Source organism: Teleopsis dalmanni, chromosome 2, assembly GCF_002237135.1.
Source record: "Teleopsis dalmanni isolate 2A chromosome 2, ASM223713v2, whole genome shotgun sequence".
NCBI classification, from domain to species: domain Eukaryota; kingdom Metazoa; phylum Arthropoda; class Insecta; order Diptera; family Diopsidae; genus Teleopsis; species Teleopsis dalmanni.
This window is the reverse complement of record NC_051847.1, coordinates 178,684,369-178,699,753: the sequence shown is the minus strand read 5'-3', so window position 1 is coordinate 178,699,753 and position 15,385 is coordinate 178,684,369. Positions and strand designations below refer to the sequence as shown.

At 26.3% G+C, this 15,385-nt stretch overlaps 1 protein-coding gene across 1 annotated transcript; it reads left to right on the top strand.

Annotated features, from left to right (window-relative positions):
• Positions 1 to 713: 713 nt before the first annotated feature.
• On the top strand, positions 714 to 4,571 carry LOC119684806. Its single transcript, XM_038098931.1, has 2 exons — positions 714 to 978; positions 3,684 to 4,571. Exons 1-2 carry the CDS (start codon positions 835 to 837, stop codon positions 4,398 to 4,400), a joined length of 861 nt encoding a protein of 286 aa, XP_037954859.1. The 5' UTR covers positions 714 to 834; the 3' UTR covers positions 4,401 to 4,571.
• The last annotated feature ends 10,814 nt before the right edge of the window (positions 4,572 to 15,385 follow it).

Below are 15,385 nucleotides of genomic sequence, written 5' to 3'. Positions count from 1 at the left end.
GAAGCTCATAATTATGACTGAGCGCGCGTAGACGCACTAAAAAAGGTTACAAGTTCCGTTTCTTTATTTATCAGTCCGTATGTCTGTCGGTTATACGTTGTACGTCATGTACGATGTTGGTAGTTGTTGTATGGCAATGGGATTATGTGTGCGTATTTTGAGCGATGCGGAAGAAACCGCTAAGTAAACAACGGTGTGATATGTGTACTTCGTGGAGAGTGTCTCTGTTTCTCGCTGACTGCAGGGCTTATTTGTTTGACTTATCTGATTGTTTGAAGACAAACGGGACGATGTCGAAAAATTAAATGAGTATTTCTGTTATAGTGGAAGTTTACCGATGGACTGCTCTCGCATTCTCGCACATAACAATGTGTGTTCGTTTGATCGGCTGTTGGCATCGATCCGCTGTTACTCAAACCTACGGTTCGGTCTGAACGTTTTGGTAATTTGTCTGCTGCTGCTTTATATTTTGGCAGGGAGCATTTCTTAATGAATGACGCTCTTTATTGTTAAAGGTATTATTATACCGCTTTCGGAGTTAAGTAGTGTCGCTGCCGCTGTTGTTGTTGCTATTTTTTACTTTGCTGTTGTTGTATATTTTGTTTATTCCATACGCTTTTGCATAATTATATGATTTTGTTTGATTGTTGGAGACTCTTTAAAAACAGCCTGACACTGACGAAAATTATCAAACCGCAAGTTGTTCCATTCGAATGAACACACAGTGAATTCGGTGGTGTTTTTATCCGGAAAAATATTAAATAATATTTTAAATTAAAATAATAATAATCCTAAACGAAACGAAATTTAATAAGAAAAAATAAATATTTTAAAATGAAGTTATTTATTGCAACCGCTTGTGTCCTTTTACTGACAACCGGCATTTTAGCCGATCCAATTAAGGATAATAATGCAGCACAGGGCAGTGGATTTGCCAAGTGTTTGGAAACAGATTCTATTTCATGTCTACAGCTAACAGTATGGATTACAATTAATTAATTATTTTTAAAATTTATTTTATGAAAAAAAAATATTAAAAAAAAATTATGAAAAAGTGAATTGATGAAAGTGAATATGAAGATAAGATTTTTAATAAGAACTCTTGATAAGTAAAAGTGAAAGCAATGGAAAAAGTTTCAAGACATTTTTGTCATATAATACCAACCAATTAGTAAAAAGTGAAATCATTTAAATAATAAAAACAAATAATGAAAAAAAAAATTATATTATGATATATATAATAGCTACATGTGATATCCTTGTTGGTAGTGAACCTTGAAACCTTGAAAAGACAATAATTTTTAACATTATTAAATCGAATTCAGTGGCATTTTATTTCATAAATATTTTATTTTCTTTTAAAATAAGAAAATATTATATATTTAAGAATATTTAAATAATAATAGAATATCCAAAGTAACTGTGATATGCCAAATTGATTATCAATAAAAACTAATTTATTAATTTCATAATCTTATATATCAATCAAACGTACTTTTAAAACGACTTTTGGTTTAAATATATATTTCCTTTGAAGTATAGGCTCTAAAGTATAAAAATTTAACATGATAGGATTCAAAAATTAACAAGTTTTTAACACAATAATAATAAAGTCGTTTTATTAATATATTATTTGAGACCAAACTTTTGAAATATAGGCTTCATAACTTAATTACAACAAATCATAAGATTAAAAAATTTAATACCGATAAAGTCTCTCCATTTTTTTTAATTATAAAATTATATCTCAATTAAAAATCTGTGATCTTACTTTAAAATTATTACTGATATTATAGTAATCAAATAATACAAAACAAGTATTATTTTCGCTTCACTTCTGATAGATTACAATTAGTTCAGACCCTTTACGTTTTTTAGGGTATACGAGGAACTATCAAACATACAATGAATTGCCGTAAATAATTCAGAAATAATTTTATTTTTTCCAACTTTTATTTTCTTGGTTACAGAATAACAGGCAATCATAGTTAATAAACCATGAGATCCTAAAGTCATGTTATATAAATGCAGTAGATAAAATTAATTAGGAAATTGCATATAAGAAAAAGGGAACTTCCAAATCTTGGTTTATTTTCCTTAATCTTAATATTAATCTTAATTTTATTTGAACACACGATTTAATTCACGTTTTTTATATAACATTTAATAAAATTAAAGATTTTTATGAAAAAAATTATAATACTTAAATATTTAAAATAATTTCTTCTGATATGTATTCGATTAAATCTGATGTATCTTATGATGATATATATCATAATTTAGAATAAATAATATTTGTTATTTTTAATAACATATATTTACATAGGATACTTACAGTTCAAAATTTTGTTTTATATAATATATATATATATGAATATAAATATAAATAATATATAAAATATAATAAATAATATTATATATAAATATATTTTTATATATATATTTTTGTAAATCTTATTAATATTTATTTACTATTTATTTACTACAAAATAAATAAATAAATTTATAAATTTTTTTTAGTCAAATTTATATGTAAATTTAAATGCAATATTCTCATATATGTTGCTGTAAAGGTTATTCATATAATTTTATTTATATTAATTTAAAAAAAATTATTACGTTTTTCTATAAGGATATAGTTCATGATATAAGTCCTTAAAGAGTACATGCATATAAATGTAAAAAGTTTTGACACATAAATAATTTATAAAAACAACATCATTATAATTATATAAATTTGCTTTATATATGTTTTCATATATATTATATATGAAAATATACATATATACATTATTCAGAACTTTGAATTAATTTTAATATTTTATTTTATAATTTTAATATTTATATAGCATTAAAGTGAAAAAAGTATTTGTATTCTATGGATATATTTTGAATATATATATACAAGATATAAATGTATTAGATATATATATGTGAATATTTGTCACACATATTCATATACAAAGTTTCTTATATATATATGCAGAACCAATCTGGTCTTTAAAGAAAAACAAAATTTCTCCAAGGCAAGAATAAAGATGATAGCCTTATAAAACATTAGTGTACTCAGATATTTTTGGTTTTAAATATTTATATTAAAATTGTTTTCTCTAATACATTATATATTTTTATATTTTATATCATTATAATTTCGTTTTTAAAACCAACTCTTTCGCTTAATTTTTTTAATTAAAATTTATGTACTTGGCCTTATATATATTCTTTATATGACATAAATTTCTTTGATATATATGTATATATTAACGTTATACATATCTATTCAAATACTTTTCACAGTACTTTTGTATCCTTCTATATTGTTTATTATTTGCTCATAATTTTTATTTAATTAATTTTTTTATTATATGCACTTATATAGCGCTCAGCGAATTTTTGTAAATTATTTAATTATAATTATCAATAAATATAAAAATTTATACTTATTAACTTTATAGTAAAGCATAATTTTTATATTATCTCTTATTCATTGTACAAATTTTTGTTCAAATTATTTGAACTTATTTCACTTTTAAATATTATTAATGTTTTACCATTTCTAAGTAATTAAATTTTAATACTTATAGCATATAATAAAAATTAATCTGTTATTTAAATATATCTCAACACAAGTTATTTATTTAAGTTCTATATTAATTATATTTCTATTTTTTAATATTTTGCAGCTCTTCCGCAAAGCAAAATCAATCTTTGACAATCCACAAATCGAAATCTTTGGCGGTGTTTCCTTAGTGAAAGCAAATGAAGGACGTCAAGGTAAATCACTCGATGACAATGCCATCGCTGTTGAAGCTGCACCAACTGTTGAAGCACGTACCACTGAAATGGGCACATATTTCATGACAAATGCCAAGAACTTCTTCGCTGAACGTTCATTGAACTTCAACTTTGCAAATGCTGCTCGTTCCGTAGCACGTGCCATTCCCGATGACATTAAGGCTGACTTACGTGAATTGGTTGTTGAATCACGTACCAAGAAGAAGAAGCTCCTCAAGAAATTCTTGCCAATCTTATTGGGCGTTGGTGCTAAAGTAGCTGTTTTGGGTGTTGGTGCTATCTTAGGTTTACTCTTCCTTGCCAAGAAAGCCCTCATCGTTTCCGTTATCGCTTTCTTCTTGGCTTTGGCTGCTGGTGCTTCAAGCGGTTTGGGACGTTTAGGCGGTTCAGGCGGTTCTGGTGGTCTACTCGGCGGTTTGGGTGGTCTTTTCGGCGGCAAAAACTCAGGTGCCAGCGCTAGCTCAGGTGGTTGGTCATCCGGTGGTGCCGCTACTGGAGGTTGGTCATCAGGCGGCAGTTCCGGTGGCTGGGACTCACATGGTGCCTACAGTTCACCAGTTGCACAGACAATCGCTTACTCCGGCTACAAACAAGCAAGGCGATAAACGTTAAAGCGATCACTTTTCCAACAAACTTAGGGTAATGTTTAAATTAATTGGGTGCGTATGGGCGCTGCGGTTAGAGACGCGCCCATATGCAAATTTAGGACAAAACAAAAACAAAAAACGGTTACAAAAAAACACAGACAAATTGATTAACAGTTAATTTAACGTTAAAACGAAACTTTTTAAATTATTAATTTTATTATTTATATAAATTATTTATTTATAATTTATTTATTGTTATATGAAAAAATATTTATTTTTTAATTTTTTGTGCCTGACGATATAAAGACGATTGAATCAAAGATGCCAAAGAAAGTTCATGAGTGCGTCTTAGGCGCCCCATGGATTTTCCTTGTAGACACAAACTTAACTACGCGACTTTTGTACTATAATTTCATTATTTTCATCTGATTTAATTTATTTGCAATATTGTTATGTATTTAAAATTACTCGAAACTGCAAACGGCAAACTTAAGTAACACAATTTGAATTAATTTTCGAAAAGAAGTTTTAGATTGTTTAAAGAATATATAATTTTTATATATTAATTAATATATTTAAATTATTTTTAAAAAGAAATTTTTAAAACGAACAAAATGCATGCAACTAGTCGCATATTGTGTAATAAATTAAATCAGCTCATCAACTTTCCTATCACTATCTGTTTATAATTCTAACTGTAACTATATCTGTATCTTTACCTATATCTATACCTGTATCTGTGACTTTATCTGTATTTGATGCTATGACTATTTACTTTAACTTTAGCTATAACTGTATATTTTTTAACATATTCTTAACTATTCTTCTTTTCTATCACTTTTTATACTTTTTCTACATCTTTCTTGCTATCTTAAACTATACTATTTTTCACAATTTCATAAAAGACTTGACAAACAAAAAAAAAACAAAACAAAAACAAGCTAAAATAATAATTTATTAAAAAACAATATCAAAAAAAAAAATTATTTCAATGTTTTCTTTCTTTTATTCTCTACTAACTAACACTTCCACTTCATTTTCATACTAAAATATTTAATCATCCAAAGTGCAAAAACATCAGTCATGCCAAATGTATCTTCATTCGATTTCGTGTTGATTGAAGACATTAATTTCCAATTTCAATTAGCAATTTCTCTCAGTGCTTTTGAAAGAAATTTATTGTGCTCATTTCTTTTTCACAGCTTATATACTGCTTTGGCTTATACCATATAGCTGTAATAGATTATAAATTTAATGATATTTCTTACATATAGCTATTGTGAGCTAAAGTATTGTATATGCAGTTTCACCTTCATACTTAGATACTTAGATTTTCCTTTGAATTTCATACTTTCATTTATATCATTTAAATTAGTTCCGCTATTACTATTTCAATTCGCCACACTTCCATGCAGTACTCATCCTTTCCAATTGCAAGAGTCTTTAAAGCTTTCGAATTGCCTTCACTGCCATCTTCAAGCTAATTCGCTTAGTAGTTTATTCTCCAATAACAATTAAATATAAATTTCATTTATATCTAACAGTCATTCATCTCAGAGTAATGAATTATGCTTTAAAAACTTTATATTTCTTTCTTCATAAATCTACAATTCAGCCTTGACATTGTGATGTCGAGTTATTCCTAAACATAAATGTTCACTTAAATCAAAAAAACCAAACGTAGATAACATATTATATTATTATATTACTCATTATGTTATTTATAACTCGATTTTGAAAGAGTTTGATTAATATTTTTTTTATTAAGAAGCTTTTCTTCTTGGTTTCTAATGAAAATTTTGGTTTTGTTTGGTCTGTAGTGAGTCCACTGAGTCTCTTCATTGAGTCTTACATTTTCATTGATTTTTCATTTTGAATACTAGATCTAATTATTTTTCTTTCACTAAGCTTGACATTCTTCACACTGTTTGATATTTTATCAAAAATTTTTCTATTTTATTTCTATTCACTTTTTCACATATATTTTATATCCATATATTACTAACTTTTATTTTTGTATAACATTATTTAATAATATTTTTCCATTTATTCATAATTCTTGATATTTTCTAAGCCTACAAATCATAATGACTTTTATTCTCTTTCTCTATTTATTCTCTTTCACTATTTCTGTTTTTTTATTAAAAATATGATATTTAATATTTTAACTAAACTCTTTTATCTTCCAATTATTTATCTTTAAAAGTATCTTTCAAGATTTTAATGCTTTTCAAAATCTTTGCTCTTTCATTAATAAAATTAAATTTATTTAATTGGAAAAAAACAAAAATTATAATACAACCATGACTATACCATATATGAAAAGCATTTCACTACATTCACTTCTCCATAAATCTTTCTTAGAACCTATAATTTTCTAACGTTGCTATTTTAAATGACTTTTATTTTTATAATTTTTTCATACCATTACTATGTATATTTTATATATATATAAAAAGTTATGAAAATACTTTTTGCCATGTTTTGTACGATTTTTATTATTATAATGAGTTTAGTTACTTTAAATTCATGTTACTTTTGCACTATTTGCTTTTTTAGACAACAAATCAATTCATAAGCTATACCTCAGTTTTAACATTATGATCCATATTATAATCCATTAACATTATTATTAACTTTAAATAATTTCATACCTCAATCTTACTATAGTTATACTCTTATAATACTCTATTTGTTATCTCACTGTCTTCACCTACATTTTCTGCTTCAAAAATTTATTCTTTACTTTTTATTATCTTAAATTCTATTTATTGAAGATACTTGATCTTTCTTTATCTTACTTTTCCACCATTATCTTCATACAATCAAAATCAGTTCTTACATTTTTACTCTCTTAAAACCATTTAAATTAAAAAATTTTCTTGATCTATCTTTATAATTATCATTCTCTCACTGACAACTATTACTACTTACAGTTTATAATTATCTATTTTAATATCTAATTATCTATCTATCTATTTCCTTTCCACTACTTCTACAAATTTATTTTCATTATTTTCTATCTATATCATTTTTGTCTTTTCATTTCCTACTTTTCTTACTAATAGATTATTATTATAAAAATTTTGTTTTCCCATAAACTTATCTTTAGATTTTTGGTTCTGTAATAGAATTCCATTCTCTTCCATTCTTCATTCTTTTCATTCTCTCTGGCAAAATTTATTTCTTCACTTTTACGCTCTTAAATTCGAACTCATTATTAAACTTTTTTGTCTATCTCAATGTTGTTCTTTCATTTAAAATTACTCGTTCTTTCCTTACAGTAATCTATATACTACATATATATATTTACTTTATCTTAAATATGCTGTATTACATAGAAATTTATAACAATTATATTATATATATAAAGCTTACAACTATGGTATTTTTGTCGTCTGCCGGATATATTATATTTTGTATATATATATATATATATATATATATATATATATATATATATTATACTGTACCATATCATATCTATCCATACGACGGTTTTCGTTCGAATCTTTTTTTTGAAAACATGTCTTCTTTTTCTCTCTCTTTTTTGATATGCTTTTACTTTACAAATATCTTACATAAATACATCTTATGCAGAAAGATTCTTACAATAACTTATATTTTTTTATAAGTTATTTACTTTCCATCAAGCACCTATAATAAATTATGAAAGGATTTTGAGTTGCCTATGAAGCGAAATATCAGGACTATAATAGAATTATAGATTCTTTTTGTATTCTAAATCTCTAACTTTTCTACCATAACTTTGTCTCTACTTAAATTCATATAATTTTGAAGCTTTTATCATTATGTGCTATTCTTAATCTAAACATTATCTTTTTATCCTTTATCCTTTTTCATCAATTCCTCTCTTTCTAAAATTTACTCTATATTCTATACTATACTCTATGCTCTATATATTACTATATATACTCTATACTATTAGTAACTGCTAACTGCTTTTCTTGGTTTTTCTATTATCTCTTTTCTATTAGAGTTCTAACTCCAACTCTAAATTTTTTTATAATTTATTTTTTTTAACTTTCTACTTTGCATTCTGTCTCTCTCTCTCTCTCTTACATTAATTCTTTTTGAAAAAAAATAAATTTATTTTTTTTTAATTTAAACATTTTTGGCTATTTGAAATCAGCGTTTTTGTATGTGTCTGAAGTCAGTCTTTATATAAAAAAAAAAAAATAAAAATATTCTTTTGTTAAATCAAAATAAAAAGTATCTTTTCTTCTTTTCATTAGCGCTACTTAAGTCAATTTTATTTTCTTTCTAAACATTTTTATTTGTTTATTAATTATTTGTTTACATTTTTTTATAAGTTTTCTTTGAAAAAATTATTTTTTTTTTTTCATTGAACAATGACAACAAAAATTTAGTTCAAGCGGTTCACTTTTGGTCAAAACGGTTCAAAATTTCGCTTTAAGTTCCTCTGCAGCATGTAATAAATCTCTTACAATTTCTTACTTAAAATATTTTATTTTTTTAATAAGAAAAGTGTTTTTTTTTCTTTCTTCTTCAGTACAATGTCAGACAATACAATATAATCAAGCATAATAGGTCTTTGTGTTCATTATAACTCTTAACAATTCATAGCCACCGAAGCGACATTGCCATTGCTGTGATTCTTCCATTGATCTCGGGAGCTTCGAACCAAAGACCAAACAATGTCTTCCAGCAAAAGCCCATCTTATGCTGATGCTTATGACTCTGAAGTCTGAGTATTTGTGTCGCCATTCACTCAGTCAAATTATTTTAGCTTTAAATGCTTTTTTCTCGTCTTAAAACGTCTTTCTTGATTTTTTTTCTTTTTTTTTATATATGGCACATTGCTCTTATGCCCTTTGATTTGTTCGGTGGTATTACAGTATTTCAGTATTCCAGTATTTTAGTATTTTAGTATTTTCATTTAAATGCCATTTTACATTGAGTTTTTACAATGTTTTACAAATCACTTTTTAGTGCACTTATTTTCTCTGCAGTAATTACATTTTAATCACTTTTTATTTAGAAAACGTTAATAAAGAAATTTAAAACCCTCAGCATCTGATCTACGATGTACTCATATTTAACGTTACTTTTACACGTACTCGCGATTTACTCACAGTTTACCCAGTTGACCCAGTTACATACTAAAAATATAAATGCTCAGTTTTGCTGTTAATTATGAGGTTATACACAGATACGTGTGAGTGTAGATACATTTCAGTGTTCGTTTCGTATTTCATTTGAATGATAGATAAAAATATTAACTCATCTCACACGTTTTAACACATTTAACTGTCTTGGCAGAAAATAACTTTTGCGGTATGCGGTATCTGAAAAACGTGTGGCAGTAGCGGATTTGCTTACACGTTTTGGCCTGAGGATGTTCAGTGCTGATTTAATCTTAATCCCATAAAATTAAAATCGTTACTACAGCGGAACTCGTTCAAGTTATACATCAAGATTGTTTTACTAAATCATTTCAATTATTAATGGTTGAGTGAATAATTTTTATCTCTGTTTAGTACGAAAAATATGTAGATAGTATTTTTGTGGCAAAAGATTAATTAGCAATAAATTTTTGCATCAGATTTATATTAAAATTATTAAAAGTAAAAATGTTTTCTTTCCAATTTTCTAATCACAAAAAAAGTTATTTTAATCTATAGACTTTTAAACTATAGTAAAAAAAGTTAATCAATATGCATGCCATGATTCAGGAAGATAGATTTTAAAAGGTTTGAGAAGTTGTCACCTTTGAGGATTATTCTGATAAATGATTACGGTAAGTAGACAAATGAAGTGAAGGAGGTCGAACCTGCTCATTTAGAGTAAAAGTTATTTAAGAAATAGTTGTTGAAAGGAGGATGGATCAATTATTTAAAAGTATTGATAACTGCGGTCATTTGATCATTTTCTCCACTGAATATATTGTGAAGGGAGTCGGCGAATTGCTCAACATCAGTCAGTATCAGTATAGTATCAGTATACTTAAATCTGCAAATACAATCTGTATAAAAACTGAACAGAATTTACAATTCTAATAAAATTGACAGTACTGTATAAGGCTAAATTACGAAGAGCGAATATATGAAATTTGAGGGCAACCTGTTATGCACTATATTTAACAGATCTCTAAGCTGAACGCTACGATTTTAAAACACTCAGAGTTTGGTTTTCACCTCTTAATAAATTACTCTACTGAAGCTTGTTAGCTAGCTTATAAAGTTTTCGTAAATCTATGTCTAGTCACCAGTTACAATGTATGTGCCACTCCTAAAAGCTATGTCAACAGCAATCCGATTTTGATGCTCTTTTTAAAAAATTGAGCTCTTTTTGATATTATTTCGGAATGGCATTATAGAATAAATCCACTTCTTGATTTACATCTTTAAGATACATTTTATAACTTTAAAGTTCCGGCTTCTTGATTTTTGTTTTCATGATAACTATGCTTTCATCATTGGTTAGAACATCTAAAGTAGCTACCACATATTGGTCGTCATTAAATTCTTTCATCATTTCTTTACAACACGTACCACTAGAGGGTTTGTATAAAACTAACCATTTATTTAGCCGGTTTTTTTACAGTAAAAATTACAGGACATTCAAAAGTATAATTGCAAAAACAGCTGACGTAAGCTCACTGTGTAATAGAACGCGTTTAAATTATCCACATTAAAAAAAAATGAAGCTATATCAGTCATACTCATTTTTCAAATTAAAAACGTCAGGTACTTTTTACAAAGAATGTAAATAAGGATAACCATATAGTGCGCATTTCAGTATCTTTTTCTCGGATAAAAGCGAATATGGTATACAGGAGTTGCGATGGGATATCAACTCACCCAGCTACATGCGGTCTTATAGTTCAGTATCATGTGGAGACAATTTTATTTGAGAACTTTTGTCTCTCTTTCTATGGATCCTATTTACAAGTCTACATTGATCTAGAGTATAGACCATGTTATCCTTGAACTAACTAAAAACGTAAGTATTAATCTCGTGATCATAAAGTTATAAGGGTTTGAGTAAAATAAAATAAAATAAAATTCAGCGATGTCTATCTGGATTGTAACTAAAAGCAAACTTAGTGGACATATTAATGAAGTTACTTGATTTAATGAAGTTACTCATTTAAACAACTTAAACATAAAAATACGTAATAGCGTTAAATTTTGGTATATCTGAACTGCTCTACATCAAATAAAAGTTGAAGAAGTACTGTGTAAGTAAAAAACAACAAAATGTTTCGAGGTCTAAGTGCTAGCTCTAAGGGATTGTAGCAGAAATTACAATCCCATTTTTTTTCTGTTTTTTTTTCTATTTTATTTTCTTTATATGTTTTATCTCTATTATATAGTTTTTAATTGCAGATCCTTTTTCGTATCTATCTACTCACTATTTAGTATTCATTGCGAATGAACAAAAACATGATTATTGGAATAGTTATTTCTTTTATTATACAAAGAAAGGACAAATAATAAATAACGGAAAAAAGAGATCTGTACTTATTAATGAAATCTATTTACTTCTTAAAATATTCATTTGAGACATTTACAAATAAAGACAATCCAAAAATTAAATTTAAATATTTTTTTTATATCATTGAAACAAAAGGCAAAAGTATGGGTTCAGATTTTTAAAATTTTAAAATCTTATACTTGTAGATTTATTAAAACACTTAGTAATAAACTTACAGGGGTATAGAGAAGTGAAATAAGGGGGCGCATAATTTTCTTATGCATGATCACATATTAATATAAGTTAAATATGAATTAATAAGAAACAATTGAGTAAAATCACATTTTTTTAGAAGTGTTATAATACAATAACATCCAAAGGACGAAAGTGTGCCCTGTCTCTTAGTTATTACCTCTTAGTTTTATTATTCTCACTTACTTAATGTATTTTTTTGCTGCTAAATTAATTTTAGAAAATCCCATGTTATGCTTTCCATCGCAAGGTATTAATATTGTTTATTAATTATGTATCAATTATGTTTTATCCATTACAATTCTCATCATCTTTAAATGGTATACTATACATAAGCAAAGTTAATTATGTTTTCAGTTTGCTGATGTTAATATATAAAAGAGCCTCCTGAATTTATTGCTACTTCATTTTCACCACTTTTGTTGAGCTATTTTTTCAAACTCCATTTATTAAAAAAAAGTTTATATAAAAACAGATGCACACAATTGAATAAGAATTTATATGAATGTATGTTTGATATTTTGCCAAATTTTTTTTTGGTGAAAACATTATTTTTTTACTGAAATATGTTTTGTAATACGTACATTAACTTTTTTTATATTGGTATGAAGTACAAAAGTTATCCAAAGTACCATTAATATATGTACGTGAATTTGTTTTTATAGTCATAATACCAATAATAATGCCATTTCTTAATATGATTTTATAATTTTAATGCTATCCTATAAGCGTCAGGAATATGCCTGAAATTAGCATCAAAATCGCTATGGTAAACCATTTGCAAATCATTTAAGTGAAGTACGGGCGAATAGTTTAATAAGCTATGTGCTGGCGAATTATTCAGCGGATATGGTGGGATTTATACTAATATGGTGGGATTTAATATACTAATTAAAAGAAGGTGTATTCGGTAACTCTGAAGTGTGGCCAAAAACAACAAGTTGCTTGCTAAAGTCGCTAAGTGACATATTGGCATCACTGTTGCAATCTGTCAAATGTTATGTTTTCACAAAGAGCAAAGCTTATACATGAGCATATAATGCAAGCAAACATTTTATATAATAAGTATATAATATAATATTGTAAACTAAAAATATAAAAGTAATTAAAATTCCGAATGAAGGTCCACAATAGATCGCTTATGGCTTTGGTAATATTTTTTTCTACAATCGTTGAGATGTTTGCCTACTTCCTATCTCATCGTTTTGATAGAAAAAGTAGTGTTTTTGTTTTGCGTATACTTTAGCGACTTTAAGCAAGCAAGTTTTTTTTTTGACTTTCTTACCGAAAAGAATTCAGTACCGCTAAAAAACCAAAAACACTTTAGTATCATCGTTCCAAATTAATCAACTGCATTTCTAAATTTATTTAAAATTGAAAACAGACAGAGCAAAGACTTTAGTTAAGTAGAATGAACATACTTATTAAGTCAAAATATTTGCAATAGTTAAAAATGAATATAATCATTTATTTCATATATAATAATGAAAAATTTTTTTTAAATCAAATAATTAAATTTATAATATTTACAATATTTACTGTATATTTTTAAACCTGAAAATATTAATTTTAATATTTTGTAAATATTATGTGATTATGTAAAATAATTGTAATTTTATTATATTTATTATATTATTTTATGGACGGATGTGAAATACTAATGTTCTTAAAGATAATCTTATGTTAAAATCTTCTTTTATTTGTGTGATAAAATTCTAATTTCTTTATTTTGATTTATTTGACACATATTTCTTAAACATTTGATATTTTATCACTCCGAAGTGAAATTTTATTAAGTGGCTGCTTTTTGCTTGAGTCACGTTTAAAATAAGTTTTGAGAATCTGCTACCAATCTGCCCACATAATCCGATGAAATAGTTACTGAAAAAACGAAAGCTGAGAAAAATGCTTAAGCACTTTGGTTGGATCTAATCACTGAAAAAGTTTAGATAATAAATTTTTAAGTACTTCCATAAAAACTATGCCAAAACTAAGCTATATAGACGTTTTCTAATAAGTAAAATAAATATTGATATAGGTCAACAATAGTCTCATTGTATGTGTTTTTATGAGTTGACAGATTGTAAATGTGAAATATGATTTCAGAATATTGAAATAAAAATTTGTATGACAATATTAATTATATTTTTAATAAAGTTTTTAGTTTAGATTAAAACTTTAGATTTTAATTAAACTTAAAGATTTTACTTACTACATTTAGAATTTAATTGTTCTTCAGAAAATTTATTTTTGACAAAACAAGTAAATCTTTAGTAAATCTTTAGGCAAATTCTCTAAATTATATGAATATTGTGATAAAGCTTGTACAGCTCATGTTTTATTTGGTGGCCAAAGATCTTGTGAAAAATTTCTCTCCCAAAACTCCTAGTACTGCTTCATAATTCTGTGATAACGTCCATTCTTCTGTGCCATACAGAAGTACAGGAAGAATGTGCAGCATATAGAGCGTAAGCTTTGTTTGTCGAAAAAGATAGCTCTACATCGTAGTGGCGTAATACATTCAGAAAAATAATTTAATTGATTTAACCAGATATTAACTAAATCTTAGTTCAAAATATTCTTACTCTACGCTAAAATTTCTCTAACAAAATGATCAGGTTAATTTAACTAGTACATGGTTAGAGGATATTCTTATGAGTGTAGTGACATTTATGGGCAGTGGTGATTCTTCGTCTCAAGACTCAAGACTGACATCGTTGTTGTTTGTTAAGGGAGTTCCAAAGTAGATAAAATGTCCCATCAATATAATATATTTAGCATATATATTGTTTTTAATTGCAAATATCTATTAAATAGTAAACAAACAAGTTTATTTCGTCTGTAATAAAAATGTTTTTTAGACAAAAACATATTTATTAGAGCGAATAACATTACCTCATTTTTCGTAAATAATATAGGTATATATAAATTATGGCATAACTATGCATAATATTGCTAATGTATATATATTGCAAAACTTGACTTGCTTACACTTTCACTATTTAAAATTAATTTCACTTATTTATTTATTTAAAAAGGGTTGAATATTCGTACTTCTCCACTGTATTTGAAAATAATAATACTAAAATACAATATATATCACATTGAATTTAAAAATATAAACAATATAAATTCAAGATTAACACAACAATGTAATGAATCTCATATTAAAAGGTTCGATAAGTTTGAATTTTATATTTCTGCCAGATTAACACAACACAACAATATAACGATGGGTGCTCTGGGGTATAAGTATATGTAATCGAGGTTGGGTGATCAACTCGGAGTTA